Genomic DNA, 16,517 nt, shown 5'->3' with positions numbered 1-16,517 from the left:
ATGAGTGGCTTATTGCATAATAAGTCAAGTCAAGTCAAGTCAAAATATTCTTTATTCAAATAGGCCTAGCAACAAGCACTTTTAAATCGTCAAATTTTACAAATATCATCTTAATCTAAATATCAGAGCAATTTATTGATGCAGTTATTATTGTTCTAAAAAAAACATTAATAAAATACAAGCTAATAGTGATGTTGTATGTAAAATCACTAATAGTATTTAGCTTGTATTTTATTATGTATTCCAGCCCTGATGGCAGTCGCTTACCAAAAAGGCCAATCAAGTATAAATTTGTAATTAGATAAACCAAAAGCGGACCCCGTGTTGATGACAAAAAATCACCCAGTATTTAAATTTGTAGTATGTTTTAGTATAATCGAATATATGAATTATTTATCCAAATTTAATTGAATCCTAAACAAGTGAGATGATATTGGATATGAATAATAGGTAATAGTTATATTAATAAATAACTATTCCTTTGATTATAACCATTTCAAATTTTACACAAGAGTAAATTCAATTTACTCCAATTATAACTCTCATTGAAACGTTTGGTAAACGGACCGACTGAAAAGCCTAATAGGCTGTTTACACGCACGTAACCAGTGAGCCGTGGAGCTTGTTTGCAAACTTTCACAATATTACCACGATATTTAGGCGTGTTATTGTACAAAATATTCGTACATTTTGAGGTAAAATAGAATCATACGCACGTAAAAAATACAAAGCAAGTTGTCTTGCGTTATTAGCGTTAACTAATCGTAACCTAAATGTAAATATGATTTCAATGAAATGAGGATACATTAATTGAATAAAATTAAATTAAATTAATAAATAAATATTATAGGACATTATTACACAAATTGACTAAGTCCCACAGTAAGCTCAATAAGGCTTGTGTTGAGGGTACTTAGACAACGATATATATAATATATACATATTTATAAATACATAGAAAACACCCATGACTCAGGAATAAATAACTATGCTCATCACACGAATAAATGCCCTTACCAGGATTTGAACCCGGGACCATCGGCTTCGTAGGCAGGGTCACTACCCACTAGGCCAGACCGGTCGTCAAAATTATGACTACTTATAAAATAAAATTAAACCTACCTAGAAAAAATAAAAATAAGTACCTAAAACAAACCCTGGCCTCTTGGCAGGGTGCCCATCACGCAGGCAGCAATCCCGCGCTGTATCGCTTAGCGCGAGAAAGTTGCCTGCACGAGGGTCTCCCGTTGCCTAGCTCAATCGTTTCCCCAAGCTCCCTGAAGAGCCTTAGCCCCACGGACCAAGTGCCTCGACACCAAAAGCTACGAATTCTTAGTTGGTGCCAAGACAGCTATATTTATTAGTTTTAAATGTAAATATTGTTTTCTTTTTATTGTGGGACGTACCATATTACAATCTTTAAATTGCAAATTTTTTTAATCGTAACTCGTAAGTTGAGGTTTATTGAGCTTGTTCTTGGTATTTATACATTTTCGGGAGAATATTGGATATCACTGTTATTGGCAGGTTTCTCGCTTTCGATATCAATTTTAGGAAAAGTATTCCGCGTCTAAAATTCTAAACTAAATTGAAAAGCAATTGGTTAGCTCTTGATAGATTGTTATGCACTTTGTCTAAATTAATTAAAACGTAATGTACGGGTGCCAAAATAGGATTTTGGTTAATGGAAAGTTATGTCGAACTTTCTATAGTACACAAGACTCGACAATTTTCATTCGTATATTTTACAATCGATTGCATGAAAGTTAATTTAGGTCGTATCGAGGAACACAATTCTTGCATATATACATTTTTTATTGTTTGAACATGGTTTGGTGACAGATCTATTATTTTAGTGACTAATCAATTAGGTTGTAGAAAGCCCATTTGTTTGATGATCGATAAAATCATACCCTGAACCCCTGGATAGATATTCGGGGACAATTTTACACAGATCAACTTAGTCCCAAACTAAGCGACGCTTAAACTATTGGTCTAGTACGACGATCCATATATATTTAAATAGATAAATACATACTTCGATAAATAGAAAACACTCAAACACACACACAAATAAATGTGTTTCCTAGGATTTGAACTCGGGACCTCCAGCTTTTTAGACAGTTCACAACCGACTAGGCGAAGTGGCCGTCAGTATTATATGCATAATTATCGTAATAGGAAATATTCCAACAGCACATCAGTATGTGCACCCATGAAAATGGATGCCTTGCCTTCGTAGATACTCGCCTTTTATCGCTTACAATTAATAGTGTACAATAAAAACGTAATGTTGTTCCAGTGGCAGACTTCACGACGCAGCTGTCGCAGATCTACGACCGGCACTCCTCCGAGCTGCAAGTGCTCGTCGCCAATTTTCGGAAAAAGAACGGCGAACTCAAGAAAGAGAGGTAGGTGACGATTTGTTTGGCTAACGGACGGAACACCGAGTTGTAGGTTTTTATGAATGATCGCAACGAACAAATGATACGAGTAAGAATATTAGAAATAAGCTAAACCAATACGACAGAACTACAGCTATAAACTTTATTGTTCACTACTAAAGAAAAGTTGACAATGTAAACAAATAACATTCATCAATTCATTCGCTGTTTACTATTCTTCCTTGAATGAAACAGAGTTTCTTATAAAAAATTACATCCTGATTTTCGTTACCATTCTGCTATCGTATATCTTTGTAAGTCGAGTTACAATTGCGATGCTACGTGTTAGATTTTAAACAGAAAATAACTCTCAATTTTACAATATTCTATTTAACGCACAACCTCAAAAGAAGTTTACAAGGAAACAAATATAATACATAAAGACGGAGTAAACAAAAGGCAGTCTTATTGCTAAAGAGCGATCTCTTACAGACAACCTTTAGGTAGCGGAGAAATTAAACTCTAAATTTAAAATCTACAAACTGGGCTGAAGTTACTTCAATACGATTCTAATAACAAAGGGTATATATAGTAAAGATTAGACACGGACCATCCGTTTTCTGTGCGATCTGATAAAAATGAAGTTATTTCATACGTGGAATATTTATCTCGCCAAAAAATTTTTTACTATGTGTATGTTAATTAAGATGACTTTAATACACCGTTTTTTACCGTTTACCGTTTCCTTTAAAACAATTTTTTTACACCAGGTAACAAAATCGGTTACATAGTTAGAAAAGTTTCCAAGATTAAGTTCGCGACCTTCGCCCAGACCCTACCGGTCCTTTGCATTATACCTTTCTTCGGCCTATCTGTGTTACAAATCTATCGCCTATTTCTTGCAATCGAAACCTTCCTATAAATCCATACCAGCCCTATTTTGTGAACCCAACAAGGTAAGGTAATTTGAGTACGGAATAGATTAATAAAGTCGAAAACTGTTGTCAACTTTGATAAAATTTTAAATTACATTGTAAAGGTGCAAGAAATTCCAATTAGTTAATGGCATTTAATGCACATATACATTTGACATTGGCCTAGTGGGTAGTGAATCCCTGTAAGGGCATTTATTCGTGTGATGAGTATGGATATTTTTCCTAAGTCATGGGTGTTTACTATGTATTTAAATTTTTATAAATATTTATATTATATATATATATATATTGTAGCCGCCGTGCCGATCAGGATCTCTACGACTCAAATAAAACTTCGATTGATAATAAAATGAAGTATAATCTTCCAAAAGGTACTGGTTTAGAAGGGTTCTTGCCAAAACGGTTAACTGTAGAAAATGGGTGTTGATAGTATGGAGGATGATGAAAGAGTGATTTGCAATATTTGATCAGTACCTACAAAAGGTGGTTTAAATTTAGGTGCGTTTAATTGGCCGCGTTAGAAAATATATGGAGCGCTCCTATTGGTGCTTTTGAAAAGCCTCCGACTACTAGCCGAGCCCGACGGCTGCGTTTAGCTACTGCATTGATTTTTATATATCGTATATATATATATAGTTTTCTAAGTACCCTCAACACAAGCCTTATTGAGCCTACTGTGGGACTTAGTCTTTATTTATTTATATAGTTTTTTAACACATGGTACCGGAAAAGTCAAATCAACTTTAAAACAGAATGTGTCTGCAAGAAGAAAACGTTAAAATCAAAATTTTAAATCTGAGTTTATTTAAATTTTAGATTCGAAAAATAGGTCAAGAGGCATAGGCATGACGTGCTAGATTTGATTACCCATAAAGAGACAGTCACTAGAACAGGGAAATTCTCTATATATTTATCAAAATATCAACGAGTAATAACTTATGATCGTTAGTCGGGTAGCAATTTCGTGCCAGTGTTGTTAAGTTAAAGTAACCGTCATAAAATAATATCAAAGACGATCTACAATTAAGGCCTTTGTAAACGTTATTAATTTTTATTGGATAACTGGCAAACCTATATGATTACTTTAAGGTGCCGTAGGTTTAAAAAGCGGAGTTTTTTGTAAAATCGTAAGTATCGCTTTTTAGATACGGTTGCCAAAAATTTAATTAGAAATCTTGAGTATTTTCTCTAGGAATTGTCACAATTGTTTTAAGTGCGTTTTAGATTATATTTCTATCGAGCGAATGATAGAAATATAATCTAAAACGCACTTAAAACAATTGTGACAATTTATACACAAATGCTAAGAATATAAAAATTGCTCCTATAAATGCTCAATTTTGTTTTTGAGTGAACTCGGTCATTACTTTTTTTTCTTATAAATCTTAAAAAAAAAAAAATTAGGTGTATTCGCGGTCCCGAGCACTCACATCCATCTCGCTCATGCTCAGTGAGAGCACAGAAAAGAACACGAGCCTACGGGGCCTTAACTCAATACGGTGCCACAAAATTGCTTCTAGACAAACATCGCCATAATTGTCAAAAAATAAAACCTCAACAAGATCTACAATAGATCGCAGATATTTTATGAGTGGAAGTGGAGTGGCGGCCATTAAAGGCGGTACCTCGTAAAGACACTAAACGGGAACACCAATTTGTTTTCATTGTGGAGATTTTCTTGTCAGCGACTTGCTTTCGGGACTTTTTAACCACTAGTCCTCCTTGAGAATTATGATTAAAGGTTTTAAAATTGTCCCACCATACTCTTCTATTCTATATTATATATCTTAATGACAACGTCGGCATTTCTGGAAAGAAGGAAAGATAAGTGCTGATTACGCTAGGCTTATCCTCTTTTACTTAATATTTGTTATGGAGACAGTTTGGGGGCGGAGAATGACATAGGATACCTAATGTTTATCCATCATCATTTTACGCAAACAAAGTGGCGGGCAAAAGCTAATATTAATTATCAAAGAAACCCACAGTTTCCCCCTGGTCTACAGTATTATTGGTAGTACTTTTCCTCTTTCTTCTCGCGTCAACCCAGAAGGAGTGATTGATTATCTCAGCCAATCTTAGTCAAAGAACATTTTAATTCATATCCCGCATACTGAATAACTTATTTAATTATTAATCGTAAAGCATTACAGTTACTAATAAAAATTAATCTATAGATTGAGGTTTACATTCTTCAAATTCTCATTGACCCTCTGTGAAAGGTTATTTACCCTAAAGTAATTGTCGGGTACTCCACTCGGTCATCCATGCGTTGTGTATGTCCCACTCGTTGTCAATATGCACCATCCTAAGAGCTTGGGTTGCGGGACTTGACTCGTCTCTCTCCGTTATCAGTGAGATCTTTATGGATAAGCAGCGTAGATTGATATTTCGTTTTTATTGCCTCTCGGAGTTCATACTTTTTTCGTCGCGTGCTTGAGCTGCGTGCAAGAATGTTGGGAGAGTTTTGAGGCAACCAGTAATGAGCCGCAGTGATTCGTTTAGCTGCACATCAACGGAATAAGCATGTGTACTGTTCATCTATACAGCGCTCGGCCGTGGAATAAACCAAGGCTAGTGCCGTAGTTAATACGCAAACAGAACGTAAAGGCTCACCAAGGGGTTCCTGTTAGTTTTTGAACTATATTATTCCTGTTGTAACTACCGCGGAAATTAACTCTCAGAGTCTTATGTCCGTGCCCATTGAACAAGTTAAGCTGGTCACTTTAACAGGTGACTAGTTAACTAAGCATATATGACTCCAGTCCTTTTTAGTCATAATATAATAAAAGAGTAGGAAGTCTGTAGTGCAAACCCGCATTCTTAGCAACTCAACTGAGCCGAAAACATTACTTTGTATTATAATCAATGTTACATCTCGTAGATAAAAGATACACGATTAAGAGAGAGCCTAGCCAAGGTGACAATCGCTATCGCTTCGACAACGAAACGCTTTGTGTCTCTCTATCACTCTTCCACATTAGTGCGACAGTGACAGTTGCGTTTCGATCGCTACGAAGCGTAAGCGATTTGCACGTTGGCTACACGGCCTGGTAGCGCTAAGTTACAGAACGCTACTAATAATAATGCAACTTTTATAGTTAATCTACTTACAACGAACTTACCTCGTTTTTTTACCATTACTAAGAGTATATAAAGTACCCAAGTTTAGCTCCCTTAAGTTAAGTAAATACTTAAATATTCTCCTATATTTTTGCTATATGAAAATAAAACAGTGAATTAACTATACATAAATGAACATATCCCATCCAATAAGTGGAAATAATAGGTTTATCCCTCGGCCTTGTATAATATGATCCGAATCTCTTTGAAAATACAATTGAACTGGACGGACGCAATGGACATATTTTCAGCCGATCACTGAACAAAATAGCGGAGTTAAATCGATTCAGTGACCTATCAAAATTGAGACTCAATTGGTACTGTGCGGGCGTAAACTTTCTTAGAACGAACTTTAGTTCTATTTATGAACAAAACGGTATCTGAAGTAATTTATCATTGTTAAAATGTATCTAATAAAGATGTATCATTATTTTACTTGATTTAACCAATGAAAATTAATACTTAATATTTTTTATCACACTTGCTCGAAAAAATTCTTATTTCATGCAGGTGTACTGAAGGACAAAGGCCTATTTTGTTCCCGCGGGAGTTATGGATTGTGAAAAAAAAGCTATAACTCCCTAGGCAGTTATAGTTTTTTTTATTTTATTATGTCACGTTTTCATACAAACCAAGTAACATAAATGAGTTTTACTTTTAAAATACTGACGTTTATAATTTAATATTTTTGTTTATGTTTAAAATTAAATAATTCGATTAATTTAACAGCCGTTTAAAATATTTTACATAATAATTATTAATCGTGGCTGAATGCCGAAGAGGTCTGTGCCCTCGATACTAACCTGTCAAGAAATTACAAAATGGCGGACGAATGTTTGATATGTCACCGTATTTAAGAATTATTTCGTTTAAAATTTAGTTTTTTCTTCGCAAGTGTGATGAAAAACGTTGTGTGTAACTCCGGGGGTAAGAATATTGCAAACTCGGGTCTTTAATTCGCTCCAGCCTGCGGCTGTCGGGAATAATCAACCTCGTATCCAAAATTTCACTTACCCTCCTCGATGCACAATGTACTATTGAGACTTTGTTCATATAGTAACGCCCAAGTTAATAAATAAGACCAAGTCCAGGTATTTCGAAAAAATCGCGCAGCTAGAATAAAATATTGAAGTTGCCTTCACTTAGTCTTTCTCCTGAACCACAAAGACCATGTCTTCAAACGTCGGAGGTAAATTTAAATCTTAATTAAACGCCATTAAATTCCGTTTAAGTTAAATATATAAAAAAATAATATTATAGGGACATTCTTACACAAATCGCGACACTAAGTTCCACGGTAAGCTCAAGAAGGCTCGTGTTGTGGGTACTCAGACAACGATACATATAATATAGAAATACTTCAATACATAGAAAATATCCATGACTCAGGAACAAATACCTGCATGTACTCATCACACAAATAGATACACGCCCTTACCGGGATTCGAACCCAGGACCATCAGCTTCATAGGCAGGGTCATTACCCACTAAGCCAGACCGTTCGTCACAATCATTAATAACTGTCAACCCGATGTTCACCCTCTTAAGGATTGGATTTATTATGATATACGAGACAAACGAGCAATCAGATCGCCTGATGATAAGCGACTACCACCGCCCATGGACACCCGCAACACCAGAGGAGTTATAAGTAAGCAAGTTTTTCTTGACGGTTTGAAGGTCGTACCTATTAAAAAAAAACCTTTCTTTGTCCAGTTCTACAACATTTGAAGAATATAATGTATGAATCAAATTTCTAGGGTAACGTTTATCTGGTAGTACGTAAAGAAACTGTTTTATAAGTATAATTTAGATTGCAGACACATCCAATGATACCTTATAATATGTTCAATCCATCAAACGGTGTAATCGGGCGTGCCAATGAAATGAAGCTATCGTCATCCAAGTAAAAATAAATTATATCGATGATTTCATGAGCTTATACTTTATCCATATTAATCATATATTCTATTATTAAATGATATATTGTAACTAATACTTATCTTTTTGAGTTTTCATCTTCTCAGCTTTATCCCGGCTTTAAAATTTACTACAGCCCACTTTGGGGATATTGTTTTCTTAGTAAAGATTTCTAAATTAATTTTAAATAAACCTTTAGATAATTTTAACTTTGTAATAACATTTGTTTTAATTTAAGAAAGGACAAGACACCTTTTTTTCTAAGTCTTGTGTTGATCTTGCCGAAATTTACTTTTCTTTGGCAAACATAGAATGGTTGAAAGTTACAATGATAACTTTACTTATTCAAAAGCCTGGGGCAGAATTTCGTTCGAACAATATAAATTGCGCAACTTTTGCGTAAGATAACGTAAAAAGTCTTTGAAATCTGATTCAAGTAAGTTTATCTTTACAAACCAATTTGGGTAAAATTATAAGCTAAAATATTTAGTATGATGCGACTCTTTGATACATATTATTTTTTTATTGAATAATTATAATGAGTTAGAATACTTTTAATAGGATTGTTTATCTCTTACACCACCTTATCTCAAAGAGCGTTTCAAGTATCTCTCTTCTATCAGATGTTCTCAGACTCATATTCTTGCTCCTCCCTTATCTACTTCAAAATTTTATAATAGCTCTTTTACCTTCCGGGCTGTTCGGTTATGGAATGCTCTGCCAGTAGAATTAAGATTAGCTAAGTCTCTCCCCATTTTCAAAAATCAGCTGAAACTATACTTTCTATCTCTACCTTAAGTTGCCATTTATATATTGTATATGTGTAAGTATAAATATATATATATATATATATATATATATATATATATATATATATATATATATATTGTATTATATTATATTGTATATTTATTAGTATATTAAGTGGAAAATCATTTTTTATTTATGGACGAGTATGTAGTATAATTCCCTCTTAAATATTTTAATAATATATTATTTAAATACACTCTAAATATTACGTCAATAGATAATGATGTCATACAGTACAAATTAAGCTTAAGCTAAACTAAAACTAACAAACTACTCAAAGAGGCCCCCGCGAGTTGTTCCCGGCGCAAAGGTGCCCATCACACTCGCTGCGTTACCGCGTTGAATTGCGATGGATAGATTAGTATATTAGGTATTGTTTTAATACTTATATAAGTAGTATGTGTGTTTGTATTTAATAGTCTCCATATTTAGCTCCTTGCACTACCTGTTGACTTTTGTATGAGTTCGAAATTTCCTGCTACCTAAAGGTTGTCTGGAAGAGATCGCTTTTTAGCGATAAGACCGCCTGTTGTTACCTGGTTCTATTTTCCTTTAAAATTCATTTGTAGTTTTACATGTATGTAAAATGTATAATTGTTGGTGCAATAAAGAATATTTACTTACTTACTTACTTACTTACTTACTCTTTTGTAAAATTTCAGGGCCTAAAGCGTAGTCTATTATTTAATTACCAAAATAAAATGTATTTTGCAAATAGGCACTTAATTGCCCACAAGGGCGCATAAACAAATACAATAAGCTTAAAAAACGTAGAAGAGTGTGGACACTGAAAAAGAAAATAGTCTATTCAATCTATAATAATAACAGTTGGTACATGATATTTTACCATAGGCTGGCGTAAGCCCTATTTCGTATAAAAATATAATTTTTAAGAAAGAACCGTAAATTAAATAAGTATGTCCAATTTCTCAATTCCACACCTTAACTTCAACCATCATTGTATTAAGAACGGACGCTTTAGGTACGGAGCATCTTACCACAAAATTTTTCGAAAACATACAAAAAACATACCCATGTGATCTTAGAATGTCTGAATAGGTATGCAATAATAATAATAGAGATGGCGCTGCTGTCAACATAAACACATCAGCTCCAAGTAATATCAGTTATTAAAAATGTAAATCTACTGTCTTTTCGCTAAATGCGGGCTTAACTTAAAGAAGAGTACTTTATTTTTTGGTGACATTGTTATCTCGCAGTGAAAATGTGTGTATCAGTAGGAAAAACTTAAGTAAAATCCGGAGTGTTACGGCGACAGAAGAAGTGTTGAGGAGCATAACACGGAGCTTTTTATGCAGATACACTAAAGTCAACACCGGGGGGAGTTTTTGGAGGAGATTAAGTGAAGTGTTGTGATATACGATTTGGCAACAGAGTTCAGTTTATTGAGTGAAGTGTTTCGTGCGTTTTTATTATATCTTTTTTTTTTCGAGGGTGACCTTAAATTCGGTCCATAACGGTCAGCACCACGTCAACGCGCAGCTTCTGTAGACCGTAACAATAAGTCTCGAAAATTCGCCATCAAAATGTCAAACTGTTTGGCCTAATGGCACGCAGTGTTCCTTTTGGTTGCGTGGAACACGTAGGTCCCAAGTTCGATCCTCAACCACGGTGAACTTTTTGTATTTATTTTGCATATAATCGGCAAGGACCGTACGAATGTGAGGGCATCGATGATTTATATCCTTTGGTACGCGTCGATAGAGGGAGCCGGCAGGCTGTTTTCTGGCATAGCGCGTTAACTAGAAGAACTTGCAGTTTTTTTTGTACTTTGTTTGTGACTTTGTTTTTTTTTTTTTTTTTTTTAATTCAAGGAACACTGCTATACTTTTGTAGATAGTTACCTGATTTTTACAATGTGACATTGAATAGTTTTTTATCGAATCTATGGATTTTGTTTTTATTTAATTCCTTTGACATGTGTTTGATGTGTTATTTGAATTGTTCGACCTAAATAATTTATATATATATTATATAGTTGTGAAGTCCATTATAATTCAGTTGCATTTTTTTAATGATGTTTGTAATCAATTATTATTAAAATGATTCTTTTTTTTTTTTAGCTTACGCTTTACCGACTGACTGTATTTTTTGTTAAATAAGTTTTTTTTTTTTTTTTTCTTTTCTTTTCTTTATGAGTGAACAGATTGTATGTTTTTTAGTTTCATTGTGAAATGTTTTTTTTTTGTATACTTTTTATGTAGGCATTATTAACATATGTATTTTTTTAACCGTAGGATATTATTTTTTGTCAAGTAGATCGTGGCTTAAATTGCTGAAATTTAATTTTAATATTTTTATTGAAACTTGTGTTATTTTATTTATTTCTAATTGATATGTTATATTTTAATTATTCAAACTGAGTAGAATCTTAAATTTAAGTTTTACAGTCGATTACAAGATTGTTTGTCTTTTTGTTGAATTGTGTAAAAGTTTGTTTCTTTTTTATTATTTACTTTTATGACGTAATAGATAGTATTTGTAATAATGAGTGACTCGTCTTCCTCTCCTTCGTTGTCATTGTGCCCCCATTGTCCTAATTCATCTCGGACTTTTACCGCTCATGGTCTAAAAGTGCACATAGGGCGCATGCACAAGAGTGTGTTCCGGACGTCCCCTTGTCCTGCTCCATCTACTTCTCAGCAGGCTGGCACGGACGGCTCTGGTCTGGGTTTGGTTGATCTGGCCTCTTTAAAAGGTTCCGTTCGGGTATTGCGGCACATCCCTAGAGGGGCGCGGAATCTAGCAGCAGGGAAATTATGTAATATTATTGACCAATGTATTAACTCCAATGGGACACCTGAGTGGTTTCAATTGTTATCGTTTGCCTATTCTGCTTTTAAAGTACCGGGAACAACAGATACGGGCAATTTAACTACCAAAGTTAAGCGGAATGTCGAGTCTGCGTGTACCAGTTGTGTTATTGGGGAATTTGCGGAGGCGGGGGCCTCAAGACCACCCTCAGTGCTTAAGACGGTCGAGTGTAAGGTGTTCGAGGGTGACCTGACAGGTGCAGTGCGGGTGCTTATGTCAGACGATGGGGTGGCCCCGTCGAGCGCGGAGACTCTTTCCATCTTACAATCGAAGCATCCGGCCCCGTCTCGGCCTTTGGTCTTCCCTCAGGAGCCAGACAGGTCGTTCACTGCCTTGACGGTTACTCCAGAGGACGTAGCGCAGGCACTGGCAACTTTTAACAACAGTTCGGCCGCTGGCGTGGACGGAATCCGTCCAGTACATTTAAAGGAGCTTGTGTCGGCCTCTGCGGGTGATTGCGGTTGTCGGTTGCTGGATTGCCTGGCGAAGTTATGTAACTTTTTGCTAAGTGGACAGTTAAACCCAGAGGTTTGCCCCTATATTTATGGAGCGTCATTGTGCGCGCTTTCGAAGAAGGGCGGCGGGTTAAGACCAATCGCAATTGGTAGCACATTTCGCCGATTGGTGGCTAAGCTTGGGTGTCGAGCGGTGCGTGAAGAGATGGCGGCCTATCTGCGACCTTTCCAATTAGGGTTTGGTATTAGATTGGGTTGTGAGGCTGCTATACACGCAACTCGAGCTTTTACGCAGGATTCTAGGAATAAGGAATGTGTTATAGTTAAGGTCGATATCAAGAACGCATTTAACTCGGTCGAGCGCGATGTTTTGCTCTCGGAGGTCAGGGAGAAGGTGCCTTCGCTCTATCCCTTCCTTTTTCAAGTTTATTCCTCCCCTTCTAATCTTTTTTACAACGGCTCCGTTGTCCTTTCCCAGGTAGGCGCGCAGCAGGGGGATCCTCTGGGTCCTCTGGTTTTCAGCCTTGCTATACAGAAAGCAATTTCTGAGCTAAAGTCCCCGTTAAACATCTGGTACCTGGATGATGGTACCCTCGGGGGTAGGCCAGAGGATGTGCAACAGGATCTGCTTACTCTCCTGCCACGTTTTCAGGTTCTAGGTCTAGAGGTCAATCCTGAAAAATGCGAGTTTTTCCCCTGCAGTGCTGAGACCCGTGCTTCTTTCTCTATTTTCAGTAGTTTGCTCCCCGGTCTCAAGGAGGTGTCTGCTCAGTCGTTCGCTCTATTGGGCTCTCCAATTTGTTCAGAAGCGTTTCCGGAAGCTTTCGAAGAGAGAAGGCAGCTTCTCCTGTTGGCTGTAGAGAAATTGAGGGATCTCTCGGCGCACGTAGCTTTGGTTCTTTTGCGGGTCTGTTTTGCCGTGCCTAAAATAATTTACTTTTTGCGCACCGTACCAGTCTGGTTGCTCCCCGCTCATATCGACTTCTTCGACTGTGTGTTGAAGGAGTCGGTTGAGCGTTTACTAAATGTCTCCCTCAATCCGGATCAGTGGTCTCTGGCATCTTTGCCCATACGGAACGGAGGTTTGGGCATACGGCGTGCTCGTGATATCAGTCTGCCGGCCTTCTTGGCGTCGTCGGGGGGAGTTGTGGACCTTGTCACTAAAATTTTATCTTTGGATGGTGACAGGGCCACAATCCCTTTTGCGTCTGATGCTCTGGAGGCTTGGAGGGCTCTCAATCCGAATGCAGAGATGCCAGATAAACCGGACCGTCAGCGCATGTGGGATGATATAGGCGTGAGGCGAATTTTCGATGGCCTGCTGGAAAACGCTGTGGGTACAGACAAGGCTAGGCTTATGGCTGTTTCTAGGCCTGAGGCGGGGGCATGGTTACATGCACTTCCCTCTCCACATGTGGGTACCCTTCTCGACAACAACTCAATGCGGGTGGCTGTCGCTCTTCGCCTGGGCTGCGATGTTTGCGAACCTCACATATGCATCTGCGGCACTATGGTTGAGAGTAATGGTCACCATGCGTTGAGTTGTTGTCGGGGCGTGGGGAGGTTTCCACGGCACCATGCCCTAAATGATATTGTAAGGAGAGCACTTTTGTCAGCAAATGTACCGTGCTTGATGGAGCCTCCAGGACTGAGCCGGTCCGATGGCAAAAGACCTGACGGGCTGACTCTTGTACCATGGGAAAGGGGTAAGTGTCTTCTCTGGGATGCCACTTGTGTCAGCACTTTTGCCGCCTCGCACATTGGCCGGACTGTCCGGACGGCAGGAGCGGCGGCTGAATTTGCGGCACTCCGAAAGCGCGATAAGTACTCGGCGCTGCTGTCGAGATATATGTTTGTCCCGTTAGCGGTAGAGACGTCCGGGTGTTGGTGTGCCGAGGCCAAAATTTTCTTGGGCGAATTGGGGCGGCGGTTGAGGGAGAGGGGTCATGATCCTCGTTCCGGGTCATTCCTGATGCAGAGGCTGTCTATCGCGATTCAGCGTGGCAACGCGGCGAGCGTGATGGGCACCTTTGCGTCTGGGAGGGCTCGGGACGGGTTGTTTGATTAATTTTTGTATTTGTGTCTTTCTTTTTGTTTACTTTTACTCCTGTTTAGTTTATAGTCAATTTTAATGTTTTTTTTTTTTTTTTCATTGTATTTTAGTGGATTAGTTTCTATTCATTTAGTACCTATAATAATAATAATAGGTATAGAGTATAGATTAAAATAGACGTAGATTTAATTTTACCGTAGTTCGCTCGTTAAGTATTTATATTGTAAAGCGACAAGTAGAGAAATGTTTCACGGTTGGCGTATTAGGTACTCGTATTCACATTAATTTATTTTATCTGAGCATACACAGTTGACATGGGTACCTACATGTCATTGGGGTGTTATAGGTACATATTGTACTCGCTTTAATGTTCTATTCTACTGGCGTTTTAATGGAATGTGCTGTGTGATTTTCAATAACTTACAGTATTTACTAGTCTTGACTTCGTTTTATACTGGTTTAATGTCTGAGGACCTGTTTGTTCTCTTTCAAAGAGAGAACCTTGTGCCTGGCTTTATTAAAACTTTAGTAGCTAGTTTCCATCACTACCATCAGCGTCTACTTGTCATCGGTACTGTGGATTAGGTGTAGTCAATAATGACGCTTAAATAAATACAACTACTGACCGAGCAATAATCAGACAATGGCACAGAGTAAATTACCAGTGAACATAGGTACTATGATACCACCCGCCGTAAAAGTGCATGGCGCCTTTATCAATTAAATCATTCATACTTTCTCCATCCAACTTGGCGCCGTCGACTGGACGGAAACGGTTTTGGACAGAGAAGCATGGCGGTATTTGGTGTCGGAGGCCAAGATCCACTTCGGGTCGCTGCGCACAGCAGGAAGTTAGTATACTTTCTCCATGTAATTTTGCAGCTCACTGTACATTAAAAAATAACATATTTTCTAACATGAATAGGATGAATCTCTTTTTTGGTTTGGAAGTCAGTTAAAAACATATTTAATATTTACAAAAACATATATGTGCGCAATATTCTTTATTATATTGCTGAAATATTTGTATGTTTCCGCAGCTAAGCTGTGGAACGATCTACCAGTGGATGTAAGGAAATCGCAATCTGTTACCTCACTCAAGAAGTTGAAAAAGTTGTGGTTCCTGATATTAGAACTGAGTACTTTTTATTCATATATAATATGTTTATGTATGCATATATTTATTTATAATATGTATCTTATATATAGACACATTATAGATTTATGTATATGTCATAGTTTGCGTATTCATACTACGAGTTGTCTACTTTTTATTTTATTATTATTTATTGCTCTCATGCTACTTTTATATGTATCCAAAATTCTCATATTACTACTGTAAATATTGATTTGTCTTTCACCTTTCAGTGTTTGATCCTTTCGCATTTTCTCAAAGGATAGTTGGAAGAGGGAAGGTTCTATTTTTAGGGAAAAGTTCGCCTTTGTACATAACATTTTTTTTTTGTTTGTTTTGTCTGTTTTATGTTAACCTGTTTATGTGCAATAAAGTGACATACATACATACATACATTTGATTCACTAAATGTAATGAAAAATAAGCATATACAAATATAAAACCCAGTATGTTGAATAATAATAATTCTTACTACTCGTAATTATATATTTTGTTATGTCAAAGAATGCATTTCAAAAATCTAATTACTTAACGTTAAAATGTCAGGAATCTTCAGAGCACAAACTGTGTTTATTACCTACTCTGAGTAGAGCACTTTCTGCGTCGCTTGACTTTACCAAATGTAGGTATACCTATTTTATTCGAAGGAAATTTTTACGTATTTCTATATTACTTATCACTATAAAGAACACACAAATTAAGTCCTCAAACAACTTTAAACATATTTTATATGTATATGTACATCGATCTATAGACCCGGCGTCTAAAAAAAACATATAAAAATTAATATATTGCAAACCTACCCTTTTAAAATTATTAACTCAGTAAAAAACCTGGACAAGTGCGAATCGGACTCGCCCACCGAGG

General features: G+C 36.7%; 1 protein-coding gene across 5 annotated transcripts in view; it reads left to right on the top strand.

The window, feature by feature from the left end:
- LOC133533775 (uncharacterized) overlaps positions 1 to 16,517 on the top strand; it is a 252,001-nt gene that overhangs the window by 78,710 nt on the left and 156,774 nt on the right. For all 5 annotated transcript variants that reach the window (XM_061872825.1, XM_061872820.1, XM_061872821.1 and 2 more), the window contains one exon: positions 2,303 to 2,411. In XM_061872825.1, the coding sequence (XP_061728809.1) occupies positions 2,303 to 2,411 (109 nt within the window). The remainder of the gene's footprint in view (positions 1 to 2,302; positions 2,412 to 16,517) is intronic.

The sequence above is a fragment of the Cydia pomonella genome, unplaced genomic scaffold, assembly GCF_033807575.1.
Source record: "Cydia pomonella isolate Wapato2018A unplaced genomic scaffold, ilCydPomo1 PGA_scaffold_203, whole genome shotgun sequence".
Classification (NCBI taxonomy): domain Eukaryota; kingdom Metazoa; phylum Arthropoda; class Insecta; order Lepidoptera; family Tortricidae; genus Cydia; species Cydia pomonella.
This window is presented reverse-complemented; position numbering and strand designations above follow the sequence as displayed.